The following is a 20,405-nucleotide window of genomic DNA, read 5'->3' as shown; positions in this document are numbered from 1 at the left end:
TTACATCGGAAATTCTTGTAATGGCTGCGATCAAAGAGACGCTGAGGATGCTTTGAAGCGTTTGATTGACCAATCAGATTAAAGAAATCTTTACTCCTTTTACCTGATTGGTCAATCAAACGTTTCAAAGCATCTTCAACGTCATGGCTGCATTCAGCGGACATAACCGCTAAGTAGCAAACGAATATGATTGGTTTCTACTTTCAGATCCGACCAATCAGCGTCGAATTACATCGGAAAATCTAGTAATGTTGCCCAAATCAGAAATTGAAATTAAGATTTAATAGCGATATTTATTTGGCATGTAATTGAAAATATTTGCTGTTAGCTAAGATAAAATCATTTATCGTCAATAAAGAGCGCCTATGTAAGAGAATAAACAATTTAATGTTATATATTTACAAATATTATGGAGAGAGGAAATAGTGTGGAGAGAAAGAGAGAGAGAGTTGTGTACATTTAAGTTACATATAACAGGTGTATTTGGTAAAAATTTTAGAAAGATTACGTTTTCTCCATCTAATATTATACACAAAATGTTGGAAAAACCACCTGGTCCGGATAATCAATTATCTAAGGAAGATTATTTAATAAGGAGGGCTAAAGAAGCGTTGCCGATCGATATTTATGCTGCTAAATCGTGGCTAATTACTGCAAAATCTCTGTTTCCTCATAGTGCGAAAGTTCAGGTTTGAATGTTTCATCATCTTCTTAACTTTTTTCTTTTTTTTTACTTTCAAATTAACAATAATGATAATTAATTGTACATTTTGAAAATTAATGGTTTAAATTTTATAATAGCTGAGATTGAAACTAGTGTATATAGTTGTATAATAATTGTATAATAATTGTGTATATAGTTGTATAATAATGTACAGTTGCTTAATTCTTTGCACTGTTTTTAGTTTGAGGCATATCGAATCGAGAAACTGTCAAAAAATGTTAAAGAAGCAGCAAAATGTTTCAGCGAAATGTGAGTACTGATTATTATACTGAAATTTATATATGTATGCATATATGCTTTTTTTTCTAATCCAAAATATAGATTTCAAAATTTTCCGGACGATCGTGACATATGGAAAGAAATAGAAACGGTGACAACATGCCTTCGCTTGGAGCAATGCGATAGCGAGGCAGAATTTTTATGCCAAATGTTTCAACATATTCCACAGGATTTGCAACATAGATTACTTATCATGACAGCCGATCACAGCGAAGACACAATGGAGCATTGCAAATTATTGCTTTTGTTGTTACGTAGATTTCCCCAAACCATAGCAACTCACGGAGTATGTATCTCAAGATATATAAATTGTATTTTTAGTAAATTGATTAAAATATATAAAAGTATGTGTTTCTTAGAAATTATCTATTTATCATTTTAGCCACGTTTGGTGGAGACTCTCTTAACTGCTGAGAAACACAGTCATCCAGGCCGAGCTGTGAATGGTTTCAGAAGATTATTAGCATGCGATGCATTGCCATTGCTTGGTGCTGCTCCTGTAGAATTAAATCCTCGTCTCAGTTTAAGATTGCTATGTAAGGCCATAGAATTTTACTTGGCATATATACAGCAGCCGCAGGATGCACATATTCAAAACCCATGGGACAGATTATTCCAAATTGTGGAGTTAATAGGCAAGAAATTGGGATGGGAGTTGAGCAATTTATTTTCTACGCCTTGGAACTGCGAGATGTACAGTGATAGATTGCAACAGTATGCAATTGCGCACAATACAGGCTTATGCGACGAGCTTGTAGTCAGACAATTATTAATGTGTACAGTTGTAACATTATTAAGAATATTAAACGAACATGCCACTCTTATTAACAATGACGAGACAATGTATTGCCTGGTAGAGGCTTTTGGAGAAGGAATACATTCCTCCACAGGTAAAATATATTTACAACATTCAAATGATTATAGCTTTATGTTTACTCCTTGATTTCTGTAAATCAGAGCCAAAGTTGAAAAAACGAAAACGAGAAGAAAATGCAAGTATAGTAGTAACCAGTGATAGTGATTACAATGGCAATGGTCTAGCATTGGCGGTAAAATTGTGGGACTTGTTACACAGTAGTGATTATCTTCAAAGAGAAATCGGCAAACTGAGTCAACAGTTACGATTAGATTCCTGGTTGAATCCATTCTTAACAGATTTGGCGATGTATAAAGGCTTACATCATGAAGTGCTGGCCAGACTATCACAAGAAGGCAGTAATTTATCTGTTAATCTTCGTTTGGCTAGTATGTGTTTCTTTTTGAGAGATTATAAGGTGCGCTATTATTATAATCACATGATTTTTAATTTCATATATTTCCCTTGTTTTAATTTCATATATTTCCCTTCTATTTTCAAAGTTATTAAAAATAATCTTTTTTTAGGGAATGTTGGAACATATTGTTCTGGTAGCAAGTTTGTTACCCACTGTGTCAGGCAAAATATCTCACAATTTGACGGTTTCAAGCATAAGACATTTACATTATTTGACTCTCGCCCGTTTCTCTGTTTTGCAATATTGTTGCAAATTGCTTCTTTTAGCTATAAAGGTAATATACGATTGGTCGAGAGAGAAAGAAAGAGAGAAAGAATATAAGATTATAATTGATTCTAGGAAAATTTCTCTTTACTTGGAAATGTCGGGGACTTGGCTATTGGACATGCTTTAGTCCTAATACAGATAGATTGGCCGCAAGAAGCCAATACTTTGACTGCAATAACTGAAAGAATTCTTAATCGCGGAAGTTTTGCTTACCCGTTATTCCAAACGTATATAATATGCGTAGATATTTTGGAAGAATTAACATATTTATGGACTGAACACGGTGGTGGAATATCATTGGACATAACTACAGCCGCGGGAGTTTTACAAAGTATATTTCATTCGACACATGTTTATTATATTGCTTATATGATAAATGTAAATTAAAATAACTATAATTTGTATTTTAGATCGCCGTATCACTACTCGTGGTGCTGATAAAGGAGTGCGCGAGGAAGTGAAGCAAGCCATGCGTCGATTAGCTGCACGCGATGGCATTGATCCTTTAGACGAATTGTTACAAAAATTCATAGTCAATGAAAAAACTGCAATTCTGCATACTTTAATTATTTCATGAATTAATTTTGGATCTTGTTCTAATTTTGTCATAACTTGTGATACATGGCAAAAATTATATAACTTGTGATACATGGCAAATATTATATTATATGAAATATTTTGTGAAGATTTTATATGGAATAATATATAAAGAAAAATTCATGTCCAATTAAAATAACATATTGCTTTTATTTATCGCACAAAATTTCAATTTACATATTGAGCACAAAACTGGAAGTAAAAATTTTGAGATTTATGGAAAAAAAAATTTTTTTGAAATTTTTATTTCTCATAACAAATTTTAATATTATAATTATATACATATATCATTATTAAAACAAATTTTTCATATTTTGCCTTGAAATTTTTATATATAGATATCGTTTGTAAATATATTTCGTTATTTTTTTGTGTATACATGTATATAACAATAAAAGATCATTGATAATTAACGAAATTATATAAAGCTACTCTGAATTCTAATAAAATATACAATTTTTAAAGCAGAGTATATAGAAACGTAAATAAACGATGATAATTCAAGCCTGAATATCGCTATATGCTACATTATTGATATACCGATTGTTATATAAAGTTAATGCAAATAATTGTCGTTAAGGATATTTAGAATTATAAAAATTCATGAGTATACAATATGTAATGTGGGCAATTAAACGTATGATTCTATCTAATGTAAACGCTTAATTGAAGGGCACTTAGAAGTAATACTTTAATCCCAGGCATAAAGGAAGCTATTTGACTAAAATCTGGTCCTGATACTAATTGCGTATGTAAATCTAATCCTCCTGTATAATTGCCATTTTGTATCATTTGTGATATCTGATGTAACCCTTGTAAAGTATTCTGGGATAACTGCAAAAAAACAATATAATTATAAATATAAATTTTGATAATGCATACAATAATATATAATTGACCTACTTTATTCTCTCTAAGACAATCATATAACACTTCCAGTTTCCTTGATACATCTTCTATCTTTCTTTTGATTTGCTAGAATAATAACATGAATTCAAACATCTGATTTGAGACGGTAAAAAAATGTAAAGTTAGTATTTAAAGAAATGAAAATTGTTACGGTTATCTTATTATTACAAATATAATTTGTATATATGTATAATAATAATGTCAATTGCTCTTACTGGATTCTTGGCATTTTCATAACACTGATTTTTTAATTCATCTAATATCGTTTTTAGATGCACATGTTGCTCGGGAATAGGTGCTTTAGGTTTTTCTGGTTCGGCCACTTTTGCGGGAACAGCAGGCATCGCAGATTGTAATAATGGTTCAATTGGTTTGTTAACTGGCGCAGTATTCAATGTGCCTTGACCATATTGCACATTGAAAGATGAATGAGACTCTTGATAGAAATTATCTTGTGATGATGGCTAAAGTTGATTCAAAAAATATAATCATGCAAATTATATTTAAAAAATACATGATTATTAAAAAAATATGAATATATAAAAATCTTTTTATATATATGTAAGACTTACATTCGATTCTGGTTGATTGCTTCGCAATGGATGCAAAATTGGATTTTGCGGTTGGTACTCGGTTTTTGACTGAAAAAAATATAGATGTCATTTATTCATGATGATTTATTCTTGCTTTAAACTTTTCAGATTCTCTCAATCACTTTGCAGTGATGATTGATGACGCATAATATCTATAGCATAGTGAAAATAAACGAAAAGCTTTCAACAAAATTCACTTTGATATTTGAAGTGATAACAATAAAACAAAGCATGAAAAAGATTATTGATTCTTGTATAATTTATGATAAAATTCAGATGAAATATGAATAATCAACAAAAATCTGTGTAATACTAGTTTCAAAATTTGCAAAGTAATTTGAATTCTTTGCAATACACTTATTAGTTTTATATCACACATGTATAAAAATGTCACATTATAATTCAGTTGGATTAATTATATTAATAAACTATAGGAATACATGGATAACAATCACAGAATGTCTACTGCATACACTGCTCAAATTTTAATAAAAGAATATTTAAAGATTTTTTTATGCAATTAAAAAAAAATTTATTGTGTGTTTTACTGTTTTTCATTCATGTGAAAAGAAAAGTAAAGAACTACCAAAATTCCAAATGTAAAGAAAAAAAAAGAAAAACAACCTTTCGCAAGATTCATCGCTTGCATATTTTCTTTTATCATTAAAAATTACAATTAAAATATATGCATTGCATATTTTGTCAAGTCATAAATATATAAACAGAGAGATGAATAATATATCTTAAAGAAATAATTCATAGCTTACTTATTGCCGACTGTTTACAATATAAAAACAAAATTTTGAAATTTTTAGATCTTAATAAAATTCCTGACAATTCTCCAATTCTTCCAGGTACAAAGAAAATCCCTGAGAATTTTAGATTTGCTATATTTTTCCAAGGAGTAGACACTCTGAACCTCAATAATAGTAAAATATGTATGCTACATATTGTGAGATGTTATAGAATGTAACATTCTCAAAGTGTGAAAACAGCTACCTTAACGCCTACACCTTTCGAATGCTTTGCCTTCCATTTTTTGGTACCCGCATGTTCCGCGGACATTTCGTTTGCGTTGCATAGTGCCAGTACTGGCTACATAATTTTAATACATATATACTTATATCAGTAATGTAAATAACTTGTACGAATGAAGGAAAATAACGTGCAGGAGCTATCGACCGAGAATTAAACTGATTGTACTTGGAGAAATAAACTGATTTACCTGCGCTTTAAAACTTTTTGCGATCGGTGGATCATTCCAGCCGGATGCTTGTGACGACAATTGATGTACGTTCCCGTTCCCATGTGTCTGCATTTGCGAAGGAGCCTGAGCACCCATAGAATGCTCATACATTTGAGTTTGAGGCGTGTTTTGTTGCAATGGGGGCTGAATTATGTTCGGTTGAAGCGGCTTGTATGGTTCGAGTTCTTTAGGATTATTCATAAAACTTGCTGGCTGGCTGGTATAGGTATTACTCAACATGGGAACTTGAGGTTGATATGCATTTTGTAAAGAGTAGCCAGGAACGGGGGCGATTTGTTGAGAATTGTACAATTGATTGGATGATGGATAACCACTCTGACTGTACACAGGAGTGGATTTGACGGATGGGTCAATTAGATATTTTGATCTCGATTGCGGTCCGACACTGGACGGCCTCGAACCACCACTCAAACTGGAACCTGACGGAGGTGGAGGAGGAAGCGGCTGAGCAGCTGGAATTTGATTATACGATTGCGGTGCGGAATATTGATCATAAATCGTAGATTGCGGTTGAGATTGAGGAGGTGGTGGCATTCCATACACCTGAGGATTCTGAAGTGTTTGATTCGTAGAAACTCCATAAGTCTGTTTCAGTGGAGTCGTGTTCCAGTATTGCACAGGTGTTGCTGTCTGCTGTAACAGCGGTTGTTGTGACGAATTGTACGTGTTTTGCAAATTTTGCGCTGTCTGCTGTAATGGTTGTAATTGTTGCAGTGGATTGTATGTGTTTTGCGACGATCTTCCCGGTACAGTCTGCTCATACTGATGATAGTTTTGAAGACCCGCAGGTTTTGGGACGCTTGTCTGTTCCTGTACGTAACTCAGAGCCTTGCACAAACGATCTCTCAACATTGCAACTCTCTGTTCTTGACCATTTCCGAGATAATTCAGGGCAGCTTCTAAATCACCTTCCGCTGCCAACATCTCGGCATACTGTGACAGCACAGAGGCGATTCTGTCTTGCATATGAATTTCCCTGATGCCCTGAAGCTCCAAAGCTTTCTGCATTATTACGACTAACTCTACCACCTCTTGAATATCGGCGTTGGACACTTCAACCAATTTATTCAAGTTGCCGGAGCAAATGTAACAGATTTGAGCTTGCTTTTTAAGAGCGGGGTTTTCACACGATGCCAAACGATCGCCAAGCATATCTATTATATACACATATCGTGTTATAAGATATACATAATGTAAAATTATTATAAAAGATATAAATAATATAAAATTATTATAAAAGATATAAATATTGTGAAATTATAATAAAATTATTTCTACAACATTTATAATTTGCATACTTACCACATAGAGCAGATCGTTCCTGCGTACTGGAATTTGTAAATATACCGACGAGTGCCTCCTTCCAGCATTTTATGTCACTATTTTTGACAACCTCCGCCCAATTCTCGCTAACTAATGAATTGATGAGAGAATTTAATGCATTGGAATGTTCCGAAAAGTACCTGTACTGAGTACGCGCCAACAGCTCAGGACCAGCGGCCATCGAAAGAATTATGGCATCGGCGTATCTTTTGCTAGTAAAGCATAACGATACCGCAGCCTCAATGTTTCCCAAGAGAATAGCTTGGGTGATAAGACCATCCTCATCTTGAAAACAACGTCAAATCAATCATTAAAAAATTTCTTCTTTTTTTATCAAACTATAACAGATATCATTATGTGCTGATTACCATCAGAAGTATTTATAGTGTAAGTATTATCTGCAGATTTATTTGACGACACCAGCTTCTTGTCTTGTTCTTGCACAATGCCACCAAATGTGGTATTGCCAACCATAACATTTCCATTAAGTACCTATCAAATGAGAAAGATGTATAATTTATATTAAAAGAATGGGAGAAAATGTACATAATGCAAGCATAAGTCAAATCTTACATTGTTAAAATTAGAAACACCTTCTATAATATTGCTGATGTCATCCTGAGATACAAACTGATTCAATTTATTATTCATTGTATCAATATTGTAGCCCAATAATTCCAATATGCTCTTTGTCACATTATTATCAAAGTAAGCACGTACACAGCACCAAATTTTCTTAGTATGTTCATCTGGAGATTTCTCCATCTTTTCCTTACAGAATTCACTATATTGTTCAGTCTCCAATGTTGCTTTTAATTTGTTTGAACGTTGAATAAGATTTGGTTGTGTGATTACTTGTGATATAATAACTTTTCTGTTTATTAAATTTGGATCGGCAGATTGATTTTTAAAAATTACCAATTTACCACCAAACTAAAATTCATATTAATTTTTATTAGATAATTCTTATTTTTTATTATAAATAAATAGTGTTTGATTCCAAATTTAAAAACTCACTCCAAACGATGCTCCAAATGGTCTCTTCAACCATTTGGGAGCTTTCGTTAATACTGCTGTCGATCCTGTTTGTATTGTAGATTGGGCAAAGGGATCCATTCCTGGGAATGAATCCATCATCTTGGATGTTTCTTGCTGTTGTTTGCCCAGTAAAGAGTAGACAACAGCATGACCATCGAAGCTGCTGCCAACAATTAATCCTGGATACCTTGGACACCAAGACACATCAAAGTTCCATTGTGCTGTTTGAGCTAACTCGCATATTATCTCACCATTCTATAGTTACATAAAGAACATATATTAATACTTGAGTTTGATCAATTTTTCTTTAATTAATAATTAAAAATAATCCATTATACAATACCGGTGCGTTTGAATTGGGATTCCAGCACAAAATTTTATTATCCTTAGCACAGCTCAAAAGTAGGTCAGAATCATGCGGATTCCATGCAATTGAAAGGATACCACGCTGATGTCCTTGCAATGTTTTTAAAGGCGATGTTGGAACTCTCACATCCCATAATTCAATAACAGGCATTTGGTCGTCCTCTGATGCTAAACACAATTGTGTTCCAATGTCTGGATGCCACTGGGCAGCTTTCCAACGTACCTATAGCCAAAACGTAATAGTTGCTTGAAGATATTCTTTAAATATATTCCCATCATTATTAAAGAAGATGAAAAAAAAATATTGTATACCCTCGAGTTTGCATCTGTCAATTTAAATATCGGTTTTTTTTCTTTCACATTCCATATAATGCAATATTGTGAAAATGTAGAGGCGAGAATGTCTTTCAAGTGTACTGTACAATAAAAAAGAAAGTACAACATATTAATTTCCAAAATTAGATTAGCATAGAAATAAACTATTTTGGACATCAGCATGCAATTTCTTTGACTATAATCTAACAAAAGCACCTTGCTTGTTCCAAGCAATATGTTGAACATCCTCTGATTGTTGACTTTTAGAAAGAGTTGTCGGTGTACTTGTATTAATATCCCAAATATAGATCTCATTTTCTGTTGCACCTGTAGCTAATTGGTTTTCTTCTCGAAAAGGATTAAAATCCATTGCCCTAACAGGACCGGTATGTCGATGAGGGCTACTTATCAAGCAATTACTTTCTCTGCTTAATAACTTGGCAGCGGAATAGATTTTTATAGTGCCATCCTCGCAACCTCCAACAATTATACCTGTTGGATTATTACCATATGATCCCCAAATAATTTTGTGAAACCTATACAAATGATAAACCCATAAAAATGATATACAATAATGGCAAACAAACAGATTTAATTTTTCATCAGCTGATCATACTGACCTATGATCACTAGGGACACTGACCCGGAGTTCCATTTCATATCCTGGTTGTTGTAAATTCAGCGAGTATAGGTCTAAACTAGCGGACGTACTGAAACTCGCATCCAGTTGCTGTGCCGCAGTCCCAGCAGCTAGCATAATGGGATGTTGAGCTGGCGGAGACCATGCTACATTCACAGTCTTCAGTAGTTCCTTGACCTTCATCTGTATATAATATGAGAAAAATCCTGTAATCTATCCCTTTTCTTGAAAAAATAATTTCTTGAATATTTCTTGAAAAATAGTTTCTTGAAAAATAGTTTCTTGAAAAATAATCTTATTAGTCTTGATATTGAAAGAGAATGTTTCTTGACAGCTAATGCAAATAAAAGTATGCGGAAGCTCAAGTAATAGAAATTAATCGCATAAATTCCGTAGATGTCAAATGTCAGCCGCATTAAATAAATCGGGATAAAATTTATATCATTTCTCGAACCATAATGAAACCACATGGTAACGTGAAAATCTCAGTGTCTCACCTTGATAGTATTTTCGGGCAGTTGTAAATTGAGATTTTATATAAAACAGAGTTAAAACATGTATATATTTCTCTTCCAAGTCTGTAGTTGTCAGGTAATGACCTAGTGTCAAGTCGAGTCTTCCAACGTGGCGAACAGCGCATTCGAAGCGAATTGATGACACCGTCGCCCTCTTTTGGAATCTTAAGGAAGCACATAAAATGTTGTTCTTTAAGGTGCAATTTCATTGACGCTAGAAACCAGCGGCAAATTAAAATCACTAGACTTTCTCTAGATATGGCGTCAATAAAATAAAGTTCAAACAGTTTCAACTTTTTCAGTGTGTAAAGCGGCCTTTTCATTGACGCTACTTTTTAGCGTCAATGAAATTGCACCTTAACAGTTGGCAGCCCTACGAGATAGGCTGTGCAGCACTGCGCGTATATAAAATAAATTTGAAATCGCTTCTAGCCTAACCATCTTCACGCGATCGACTTTATTTGAATTGCACGGCATCGCATCGAATTATGATGCGGCGCCGATTTGTTCGAACGTAATTCGGGACATCGCGATGCTGTATAAGCGTCGAATGAGCACGAATTGTCACGCAAATATGATAAATCACATCTACTCACCGTTCACCGGCTGTTCCACAGGCCGCTCCACTCGCTCGCCTCGGGACGTCCCATTCCAATCTTGATGCACACGATATCATCAACGCGAACGCGCGACACTTTATTCGGCACTCCCGATATTCGCTCGCATCCGATAATCATCATCAAGGGCGCAAATAACGCGACGCGACTTCGCTCCATCTTCGCGATCGCGCTATCACTGAACTGTGAAAAATAGCTGTCGCGCACTTTCACCGACATATTATGAAAGTCGCACGATCATCCTTGGACACTCTCGACGCTCGTTCACTCGCGATATTCGTTTAAAAACGGTTAAAAGATGCGAAAAATGCGGACGTACGACGATCCGTGTAACTGCGTATGACTCCGATTCCCGTATGACGCGTATGACGTAGCAATGACGCGTATGACGTGCAGACACGCGCCAACATGGCGGCCGAACCACTGCGCATTCGCCTTTTTCTGCGCATGGCCTTTCCTGCGCGCAACTTTGATTACTGAATATTGTCTACGGCTTTAATTAATAGCACATAATGATAAATATATAAAGATGGAATCAGTTAATCATATTGGTTTTATATGTAGACTTGCCCGAAGAAATAGAAAAAAAATGGAGAGATATTTTTAATTTCTTTTTCTTTTAGTAAAGGATGGAAATGTCTATTCATAGGCTTGTTCTTTTTTTCCTCTTTCGCGCAATTTCGATTCAATATATAACGTAGAAAATCCATAGTATATTATGCTAATGATATGAATTACGAATGATTCGATTGTTTTATCGCGCTTTTCCAAAGTCAAATCTTATAATATTTACTTTTGCATTTTAAAGGACTAAGAGCGAACTAAATAAATAAATAAATAAATAAATAAATGATGTTCAGAAAAAGAAAAAGAAGACTCATAAATAAATAAATATATAAATATATAATAAAGATTGATATTAATATATACATATATATCATACGAACTTGTACGATCTCAAAATCTTTATCTTTTATTCCGTTACTCGAATACTTGTACGTTAACAGATTTAGGTTACACACATTGCATAAAGCTTCGATATTTTGCAATCTTCATCTCATCTCAATTTGGAGAAGCACGTGCATTCCTTTCGATAAATGTCCGCACAAAAATACGTCGCGCTTCAAATAAATAAAAGTCACTCGATACTGTGCACCATTCTAATCGTACGAAATATATTTGACGATTTTTTTTGGATCACTGTGTTATCGGAACGTGCGATCAGAACGATTCGAAAACAATTCATATACAGAGTTTGAAGACATATCCAATGCACGACAAATTATACTTGCGTTGATTAGTATTCATCGATACTGAACTGTTAATCGCGAATACGTACAACACTATCACACATTTTTTTCGCAAAGAACGATATACGAAATGCAATATTTCGCGCCTCGCGTTTCACTCATGCGGCCATCTTTCTTTGCTGTTTAGTATCGCCATCTGCATTCGCGTTAAACACCAGAATTACGTAGTCAAATATTTCGACTGCCGGTAAAGTCATCATTTTGTGCATGTCGGTAAATTGTTAGAATCGCAAGCATGATTTTTTTATTTGTAGTATAATAAAATATGTAATTAAAAATTCATGTAAGAAACGTATTTTTAATCAAATTACATATACTTATTCCGTTACTCTAATACTTGTACGTTAACAGATTTAGATTACACACATTGCATAAAGCTTCGATATTTTGCAATCTTATCTCATCTCAATTTGGAGAAGCACGTGCATTCCTTTCGATAAATGTCCGCACAAAAATACATCGCATTCATAATTCACTCTTATATTTAAGATCCTCTTAAGTAAGTTGGAAAATACAACTATTTTACTAACTGAACGGAATCTCAAGACGCGATCTAGATTATTTTAAATATAAATATATATATATATATATATATATATATATATATGTATATACATAAATATATATGTATATGTATATATATAAATGTTTCGTGTCACGATAAATCTTGTAAAATCATTGATCTTTAATAGTATCTCGTCAGTGAAAAAAGTGCTTTCGAATGTTACACTTTATGTAGCAAATTTTTTATATTGTTCTATTACAATTTTCATTAACAGCAAAATATTTAATGCTTGATGCTTTATATGTATATATAATACAATGTGCTAAATTATAAAGTGTAACATAATTAAAAAGTATTACTATTATTAGTCGACTTAATTGCAAGCTATTCCTAATTACTACACATGTTTATCCGATGCATCTTCTTCTTCAAATCTTTGCAATGTTGTGATCTGTCGCATTCCCAAGACTATAGGGACTCGTGCTTCTTTCTTCTTATCGTTTTATCATTCTTTTACTCTCTTCCATCTTATTCAAAATATATAATAATTATTAACTAAGTATTATAATATATTATATTATAATATAATTATTATATTAATAATTAATAAGTATAATATATATTAATATATAATATATATTAATAATGTATAATATAAATTAATATATATAATTAATTAATAATTATTAATATAATAATTATAATTACGGTATCTCTCTTAGTCTGACTCTTTCTCTTTGACCTATCCGGCATGGGTGACCCTACCAGTAATTAAGGCCGGTGTTTACACAGTCTTATATTTAAAATCGTTTTAAGTAAAATTTAGAAAATGTTTGTTATTTCATTGAGATTGAACAGAATTTTAAGATGCGATCTAAGATTATATTTAAGATGATTAAATATAAAAACAAATTGTATGAATACCGGCCTACGTTACCGCCGGCATAGCTCTCCGGATCATTAGAGTACTCAAACCTCTTCACCCGGCAAATGCCTTCGTTAAGGTGGAGATACCATCGAAGAGGTAGAATTTTTTTATTTTATTTTCTTTTAATATAATGTAGGTTTTTCAAATTTTCCAAATAGAAAATATAATACAAAGGATGTATAAAATATACATATATTATATATATATTATATAATTATAAAATATTATAATGCATAATTACATAGCTTGCAGTCATATAAAAATATATTACAAAATATATATTATAATTATAGTACAATTTATAAATTGGTAACAACATCAAATAAATATGTATTCGAATTTATGCAAATATTTTCAATAATACGGATAATGATGTTGAGAGCACACACACATTCTTGGACTTACAATAATACTATATATATAGAAAGAAAAAAAGGAAAATTCGAAGAATAAAATAATTTTTCGAAAAATGAAGATATATTTTCCATTTTTCGACATTTATTCAAGATTTATTTTCTATTGTTACAAATATCTTTTACACATAATTTTGTTATCATTTTCATAATAGTATAACTTAATATATTGTATAATATTTTATTTTAACTCAAAATACAATAGAGTTATAAAATATAAATTAGAAAATTAATTTAATATATAATAATACAATCAAATTGAAAATATATAATGTATAACAATAACAATAATAAAATATATATACATAATACACACACACACATATATATATATAATACATAAAATTGTCAATATAATAAGATAATACATAAAATTTTTCGTTGAAAATATATAGTGTAATACATAATAATAAAATATATATTATATATAATACATAAAAAATTGTTATGTAGAATATATACATAGATTACTTTACACGAAAATATCCGCAATACGTACAACGTAAAATTGTTTAGAAATTTTTAGAAAATTTTTAGATTAGCGTAGCTGATAATCTATCGGGACTAAAAAAATCATTAATAAATTTATCGCTTGTGTTCCTCTCAATTAAGAAAAAGTAATTTTAATGCGAAATTTTAATTCATTTTATAAGATTTTCTAAAAGAAATGTTTGATGACGCGGAAAGATAAGTAAAACTTTGATGTTACCCAACAATTAAATCAGAGAAAAAATTAAATTTCGCGAATATATATGATAAATAAATAAATTAATAATAACAGTAATATTTAACCACAATACACATAATTTCTATAATAATCGGAATACAACGTGCGTAATATAATTATTATCATTTTGTGCGACAATAAAAATATTGCAACATTAGAGGCGCATTTCATATAATTTGCACAATATTATAATATACGTAAGGAATCAAACGCGGATGCAGAATCTAATAGTCGATTTCTTTTCAAATATACAATTTCATATAAATTTCGCGATCAAAAGTAAAATATATATCTTGTTCCGCGAACAATTGCAAACAGGCTAAACTTTAATATCCTTATGCCTTAAAATAATCGCGTTATCGCCACGCTCAATGAAGAATAGCTGGCCCAACGATTAGACCAGATCAAAATCCCTCTGCCGAGTGACAGGCTGGTTAATATCTGACAGAGAGAAGAACGATCCTAAAAGTGGGAAGCGACTTCAATTTGTCTTATTTCTTCTATTTCGGATCTCGCGAAATCGATCCACAACGGATAGTTAAGTGATTCATTAAACATCAGAAGCTTCTCTACAAGAAAGAACGAAACCCCGATCTTCTTGACTGCTCCCGATAACAGCGATTTCGGCAGCGGATTACGACTGTTACCCTTCTTATCATTTTCAATATATAATATTAAAATTCGCGTAAAAAAACATCTTCCATTTTAAGAAATCTTTTCTTTCTTTTTACTAAAAAATGACTGGATATAATAGTTTTTATATACATGTTACAATCAAATATATTTAAAGGTAAAATAAAATACATGCGCTTTTATTGTTGCTTGATTAAATGTGTGAATAATAATAATTTTAGGGTACCAAATTTGCTCAAAATTCGAGACAAATCAAATCTGATAACAGCAAGATTTAAAAAAAATTCAACTTGAATATTTAGCAACATCAAATGAAAGATTATCAAGAAATTAATTTTTCTGTTGCATTTAACAGTTAAGACTTAGCACGTAACAATAATTTGCAGATATCTTACTGATATCAGAGTACCCATTCGATTTGTCTCGAATTTTTTAATTAATCACACATTTTATATTATATCATGCATTCCTAATATATTATTAAGAATAATATTAAAAAATAGTTTTTCAAATATGTCACAATTTACGCACATGTATTTTATTATATGTACACTCTTATCTAAAATAAACTAATTATAATATACATAAGATAGTGGAGCATCCAGTAATTCCTGCAAGTGGTTTCTTAAAAGAGACCAAAAATAAAATTAATTCAAAATTAATTAATAAAATATACTTGTTTGTAACCATAATTTTTCAAATAATAAAAATTTTGCATAAAAAAGTTTGCGCAAAAACTTATTAAATTAAAATTTATATTTGAAAAAGTGAATTTTATCTATTATATCCATTTTTGAATTATTATTTTCATTATTAAAATAATAGTGATATTAATAGGAGGATATTAATGGAAGAACATTTTTAACAAAAAGAGAAAATATATCTTCTCTCAAAGTATAATGAATTTTGTAATTCGATTTCAAACAATGTACGGTGATTGTCGTTAAATCACTGCCAAAACATTGTTTCCAGGAACCGCCACGAAAACCTGAGTTTAATTCCTACTCTGTAATGAAACTTTCAATTTTCAATGAGGCACCGAACTAAGCGTTGCGGATAGATCTCACAAAAACCGGCGAGAAATAACTTTCCGCAATGAAAATCGTTTCGATTCTCCACCAGTACAAACCGCGCATTTGCTAGCGTCCACCTGACATGAGGGACAGCGATAAGGCTTCGTCGTCGAGACAGCGATCACATCCAAAAACGTGAAAAGAACGCAATTGTTTGCAATATAATTTATTATAAAATCGTAAATCAATAAATCGTAATCTATAAATATTTAACGCGATGCGAAATTCTCGAAATACATTAAAAACGATAATCAAAAAAATTATTTTGTTTTACAGATTTTAATTTCTGCATGATTGATAATGTTTAATATTTCGTAATATTTTATTTTCGAATATACTTGTGTTTTCTATAATATTAAAAGAACGACGAAATTTTACGTAAAAAGCTAATATCTAATTATTGGGTTAACATCGTGTTTTTCTTGATTCACTTTTATTTAATACCTTTATATTATGTAAAAAAATTTTTTTTACAGTATTTGCGCGATTACGAAAATTTCTCGAATTTATTAATAATTTTTTAGTATAAAAAATAAGTTATCCAAATATTTGAATAATTTTGCAATAAAAATATTCAAATAAAATATATCAAATGTGTTAATTAAACAAATTTTGTTATTGTACGTATTCACCTAATTTCGTGTAATGTACAATAGATTTCTTTTACATTATTACAATTAGATTATAATTTCTATACAATTGCAAAGAAAATTATGAAAAATAAAAAATAATATAATTACAATTTATAGATATAATTATAATGTTAATTACAATTTAATAATTAATGCTATTAGTATCAATATTCTCAACATAAGAAAATTGCAAAATTTTTATTATTTAAAATGATTATTCAATGATAATCAACGTATATGATTTCAAATAAGTTAGAAAAAAAATTATTTAAATTGCATTACTTTTGTCTCTCAATATTTTATCAAATAAATATTAGATACTAATAACATTCATCTTTGAATTTAAAATTACAATTTAAAAAAAAATACAATTTTTAGTAGTGATAAAATAAAATATTAATACAATTTACAAAAAATAAAATATTAAATTTAGTACATGTTATACGTATAATAAAATGCAACTTAAATGTACATTATGTATTTAAGTTACATTTTTTACATTTTCCATACATTAATTGTTTTATTTTTATTTATAATTTTTTTTATAATTAATTTCAATTCTTTATATATAATTTATTTAATTTTATATGAAATAAATTATATATATATTTAATTTTTATATACCCTAATAGCCCTAACAATCTTAACAATCCTAACAGACCTAATAGCCCTAACAATCTTAACAATCCTAACAGACCTAATAGCCCTAACAAGCCTAATACAGATCCCTAAAAATAACATATTTTCATGTTTTTTTTCTTAAAAATAAATTTAATTTTTATATGCTTTAATAGCCCTAACAAACCTAATAGGCTTAACAAACCTAACAGTCCTAACAGCCCTAACAGACCTAACAAAGACCTAACAGCCCTAGCCACCCTACTTGCTGGCTTATGCCAGCAGAAATTCACGATCAAGTGAAATTTGGGGAACCCTAATTAGGAATCCGCGATAATGAAAAATTTAGGAAGCCCTAACCGGAAATTCGCGATAAAAGGAAGCCTTAGCGGCGCAACACATCTTTTGGTCAATATTGCCAATATTGATGTATTTTCCAAGCCAGTTATCTCTGCTTCTGGCTATATTCATTTTGACGACTATTTGTTTACGATCGTACGATATTATGATCGTATTTTAACGTGCGTCATTTAGTCGTCAGAAATCGCAAAATAAATTATCATGCATAAAATATAATTAGCATGCATTTTAACTCTCGGTCGGCGGGTTGCTTATAAATATTTTTATTTTTTAGATTAAATATTTAGAAATTAAAAATCTATTTTTAAAAATCTATTTTTAAAATCGTTTTGTAAAAGTCTGTGTGTCCATATATATATAATGGAAATAAATATTTCATGTATGTCTATATCTATTGTTATTTTACAAATATTTTTTCTTTTACTTTAATTTTTACACGTTTTGTCCCGCCAATCAAGAGTTAGAAGCAACGGATTTCTTCATGCATTTACAAATCCTTTGCTTCAAAATAAAAAGTTGTCACTTACCGGCACTGATGCGCAACAGCGGAATTGATATTGAAGCTATGTTGTCTGTAACATACAAATATAAAATGCAAATTATATCAATGTTCAAAATAATTAATATGTTAAGAAATTATTATTGGACTCATTGAATTTTATATCCGATGTACGCAATTATAAATAGATGTATAAATATGAAATAATTTTATAAGTAATTAATTTTTTTTAAGTAGAAACTTTTATAGAAAGAATTATTATAAAAATTTGTCCAATTTTTTCATGTTTAAATCATTTATATAAATCAAATTAATTAATTTATTTATTTATATAAAATTAATATAAATAATAATACACACCATCAGGTTGTTCCGCTGGTGCAAGATGCCTTTCCTAGGCCTGCTCCTCCTCTCAGATCATCTGGGTTGGTTACATCTATAACATACACATAGAAAATCCAAATTATAATAACGTCCAAAATAATTAATATTTCAAAGAATTATTATTGTATGTATTGTGTATCTTATATTCAATCCATATAATAATAAGTAGATTCATAAAATAATTCTATAAATTAAAGAAAAACATTATTAATAATTCTTTAATAATTTTATAAAAGCTTATATCTTTACAAGAGATTATAGCTTTTATTTAAAAATCTTTTTCTCTCTTATTTAAATCATATAAATAAACAAATCAAATTAATTGTTGCGATTAATTGTTTGATTTAAATTATAATAAATATATTTAATATTTAATATTTAATATATAATTACAAATAAATAAATTGCTTACCAGAAGGTTGCTCTGCCGGAGCCTGATGCCTCTCCTAGGCCTCCTCCTCCTCTCAGTTAGACGCGCGATATTTAACGGCACTTCCGCACTCACGAGCGATATTTTTATATCGCTATTTTCGCACTTTTACGCGCGATACTGAACGGCACTCCCGCACTATTCGATACGATTAAAAATTTTCTGTTTTGTCGCGCGATGTATATATTTAATATATATATACTTTAAACGGCACTTCCGGTTTCGATACGAGCGAAAATCCCGTTTCACTTGTGAAAGTGGGATTGCGAGAAAGTCCAACGCGAAAACGCGATAACGCGATGACGCGAAAAAGCTAAACGCGAAAACGCGGTAACGAGACGCCGCCGTCCGCGACACGTTGACAGCACCGATGACGAAAAGAAATATATATATATATATATATATATATATATATATTTTTTTTTTTCTTTTTTTATTAATATTTATGTTTTTTTTCTTTGAAAATAAATTTTAATTTTTATATTCCCTAATAGCCCTAACAAACCTAACAGCCCTAACATCCCTAACAGTTCTAGCAGTCCTAACAGCCCTAGTCGCCTTACTTGCTGGCTTACACCAGCAAAAATTCGCGATAAGGTGCAATTTGGGGAGCCCTAATCGGAAATTCGCGATAAAATTTAAAGAGCCTTAACCGCGCAACACATCTTTTGGCCAATATTGACCATGTATTTTTCAGGCCAGTTATCTCCACTTCTGGCCATTCATTCTGACGACTAATTTGTTTCAAAAACGATCATGCGATATTATGATCGTTTCTTTAACGCACGTTATTCAGTCGTCAAAAATTGCAAGTTATAAATTATCATGCATAAAAGATAAAAAGCATGCATTTTAACTCTCGGTTGGCAGATTGGTTAGAAATATCTCTATTTTATAGATTAAATATTTATCGATTAAAAACCTATATTTTTATTAAAATTGTTTTTTATAGAGACCGATATATAATAGAATTTTTAGAATATTTCATGTATGTCCATCATACAATTGCAACAAAAATATCATCTATCTTTATTAAAAATATTTTTTCTTTACTTTTTCACTTTAATTTTTACTCGCGTATTGTCCCGCCAACGGAGAGTTAGAAGCAATGGATTTCTTCATGCATTTATAAATCCTTTGCTTCAAAATAAAAGGTTGTCACTTACCGG

The 20,405-nt window shown here is 30.8% G+C and overlaps 2 protein-coding genes and 1 long non-coding RNA gene across 5 annotated transcripts; 1 reads left to right on the top strand and 2 right to left on the bottom strand.

The window, feature by feature from the left end:
- The first annotated feature begins 349 nt into the window (after window positions 1-349).
- On the top strand, window positions 350-3,250 carry LOC105251603 (integrator complex subunit 10). Of its 2 annotated transcripts, XM_025408354.1 has the most exons (9): window positions 350-367; window positions 500-689; window positions 906-973; window positions 1,046-1,289; window positions 1,386-1,893; window positions 1,961-2,277; window positions 2,387-2,551; window positions 2,617-2,875; window positions 2,955-3,250. In XM_025408354.1, the coding sequence occupies exons 2-9, from the start codon at window positions 537-539 to the stop codon at window positions 3,119-3,121; spliced, it is 1,881 nt and encodes a 626-aa protein (XP_025264139.1). In that variant the 5' UTR covers window positions 350-367; window positions 500-536; the 3' UTR covers window positions 3,122-3,250. The 2 variants fall into 2 exon arrangements, with proteins under 2 accessions (XP_025264139.1, XP_011256841.1); XM_011258539.3 differs by lacking the exon at window positions 350-367 and having other exon boundaries at window positions 407-689; window positions 2,955-3,249.
- Window positions 3,251-3,573: 323 nt separating this feature from the next.
- On the bottom strand, window positions 3,574-10,271 carry LOC105251604 (protein transport protein Sec31A). 2 transcript variants are annotated; one of them, XM_011258541.3, is made up of 15 exons: window positions 10,090-10,271; window positions 9,573-9,775; window positions 9,169-9,488; window positions 8,950-9,053; window positions 8,615-8,860; window positions 8,251-8,526; window positions 7,807-8,166; window positions 7,602-7,725; window positions 7,213-7,518; window positions 5,869-7,064; window positions 5,643-5,738; window positions 4,623-4,691; window positions 4,266-4,514; window positions 4,045-4,116; window positions 3,574-3,975 (listed from the first exon to the last, which is right to left on the bottom strand). In XM_011258541.3, the coding sequence occupies exons 2-15, from the start codon at window positions 9,773-9,775 to the stop codon at window positions 3,787-3,789; spliced, it is 3,810 nt and encodes a 1,269-aa protein (XP_011256843.1). In that variant the 5' UTR covers window positions 10,090-10,271; the 3' UTR covers window positions 3,574-3,786. The 2 variants fall into 2 exon arrangements, with proteins under 2 accessions (XP_011256843.1, XP_011256844.1); XM_011258542.3 differs by lacking the exon at window positions 5,643-5,738 and having other exon boundaries at window positions 3,575-3,975.
- An 8,084-nt stretch (window positions 10,272-18,355) lies between these two features.
- On the bottom strand, window positions 18,356-19,407 carry LOC112637803. Its single transcript, XR_003122756.1, has 3 exons — window positions 19,219-19,407; window positions 18,783-18,858; window positions 18,356-18,495 (listed from the first exon to the last, which is right to left on the bottom strand). It is a non-coding gene; the product is annotated as an uncharacterized LOC112637803 (long non-coding RNA).
- Between the last annotated feature and the right edge of the window lie 998 nt (window positions 19,408-20,405).

Source organism: Camponotus floridanus, unplaced genomic scaffold, assembly GCF_003227725.1.
Source record: "Camponotus floridanus strain SB8 unplaced genomic scaffold, Cflo_v7.5 scaffold201, whole genome shotgun sequence".
NCBI classification, from domain to species: Eukaryota; Metazoa; Arthropoda; class Insecta; order Hymenoptera; family Formicidae; genus Camponotus; species Camponotus floridanus.
The sequence above is the reverse complement of the archived record's forward strand: the minus strand, read 5'-3'. Positions and strand labels throughout refer to the sequence as shown.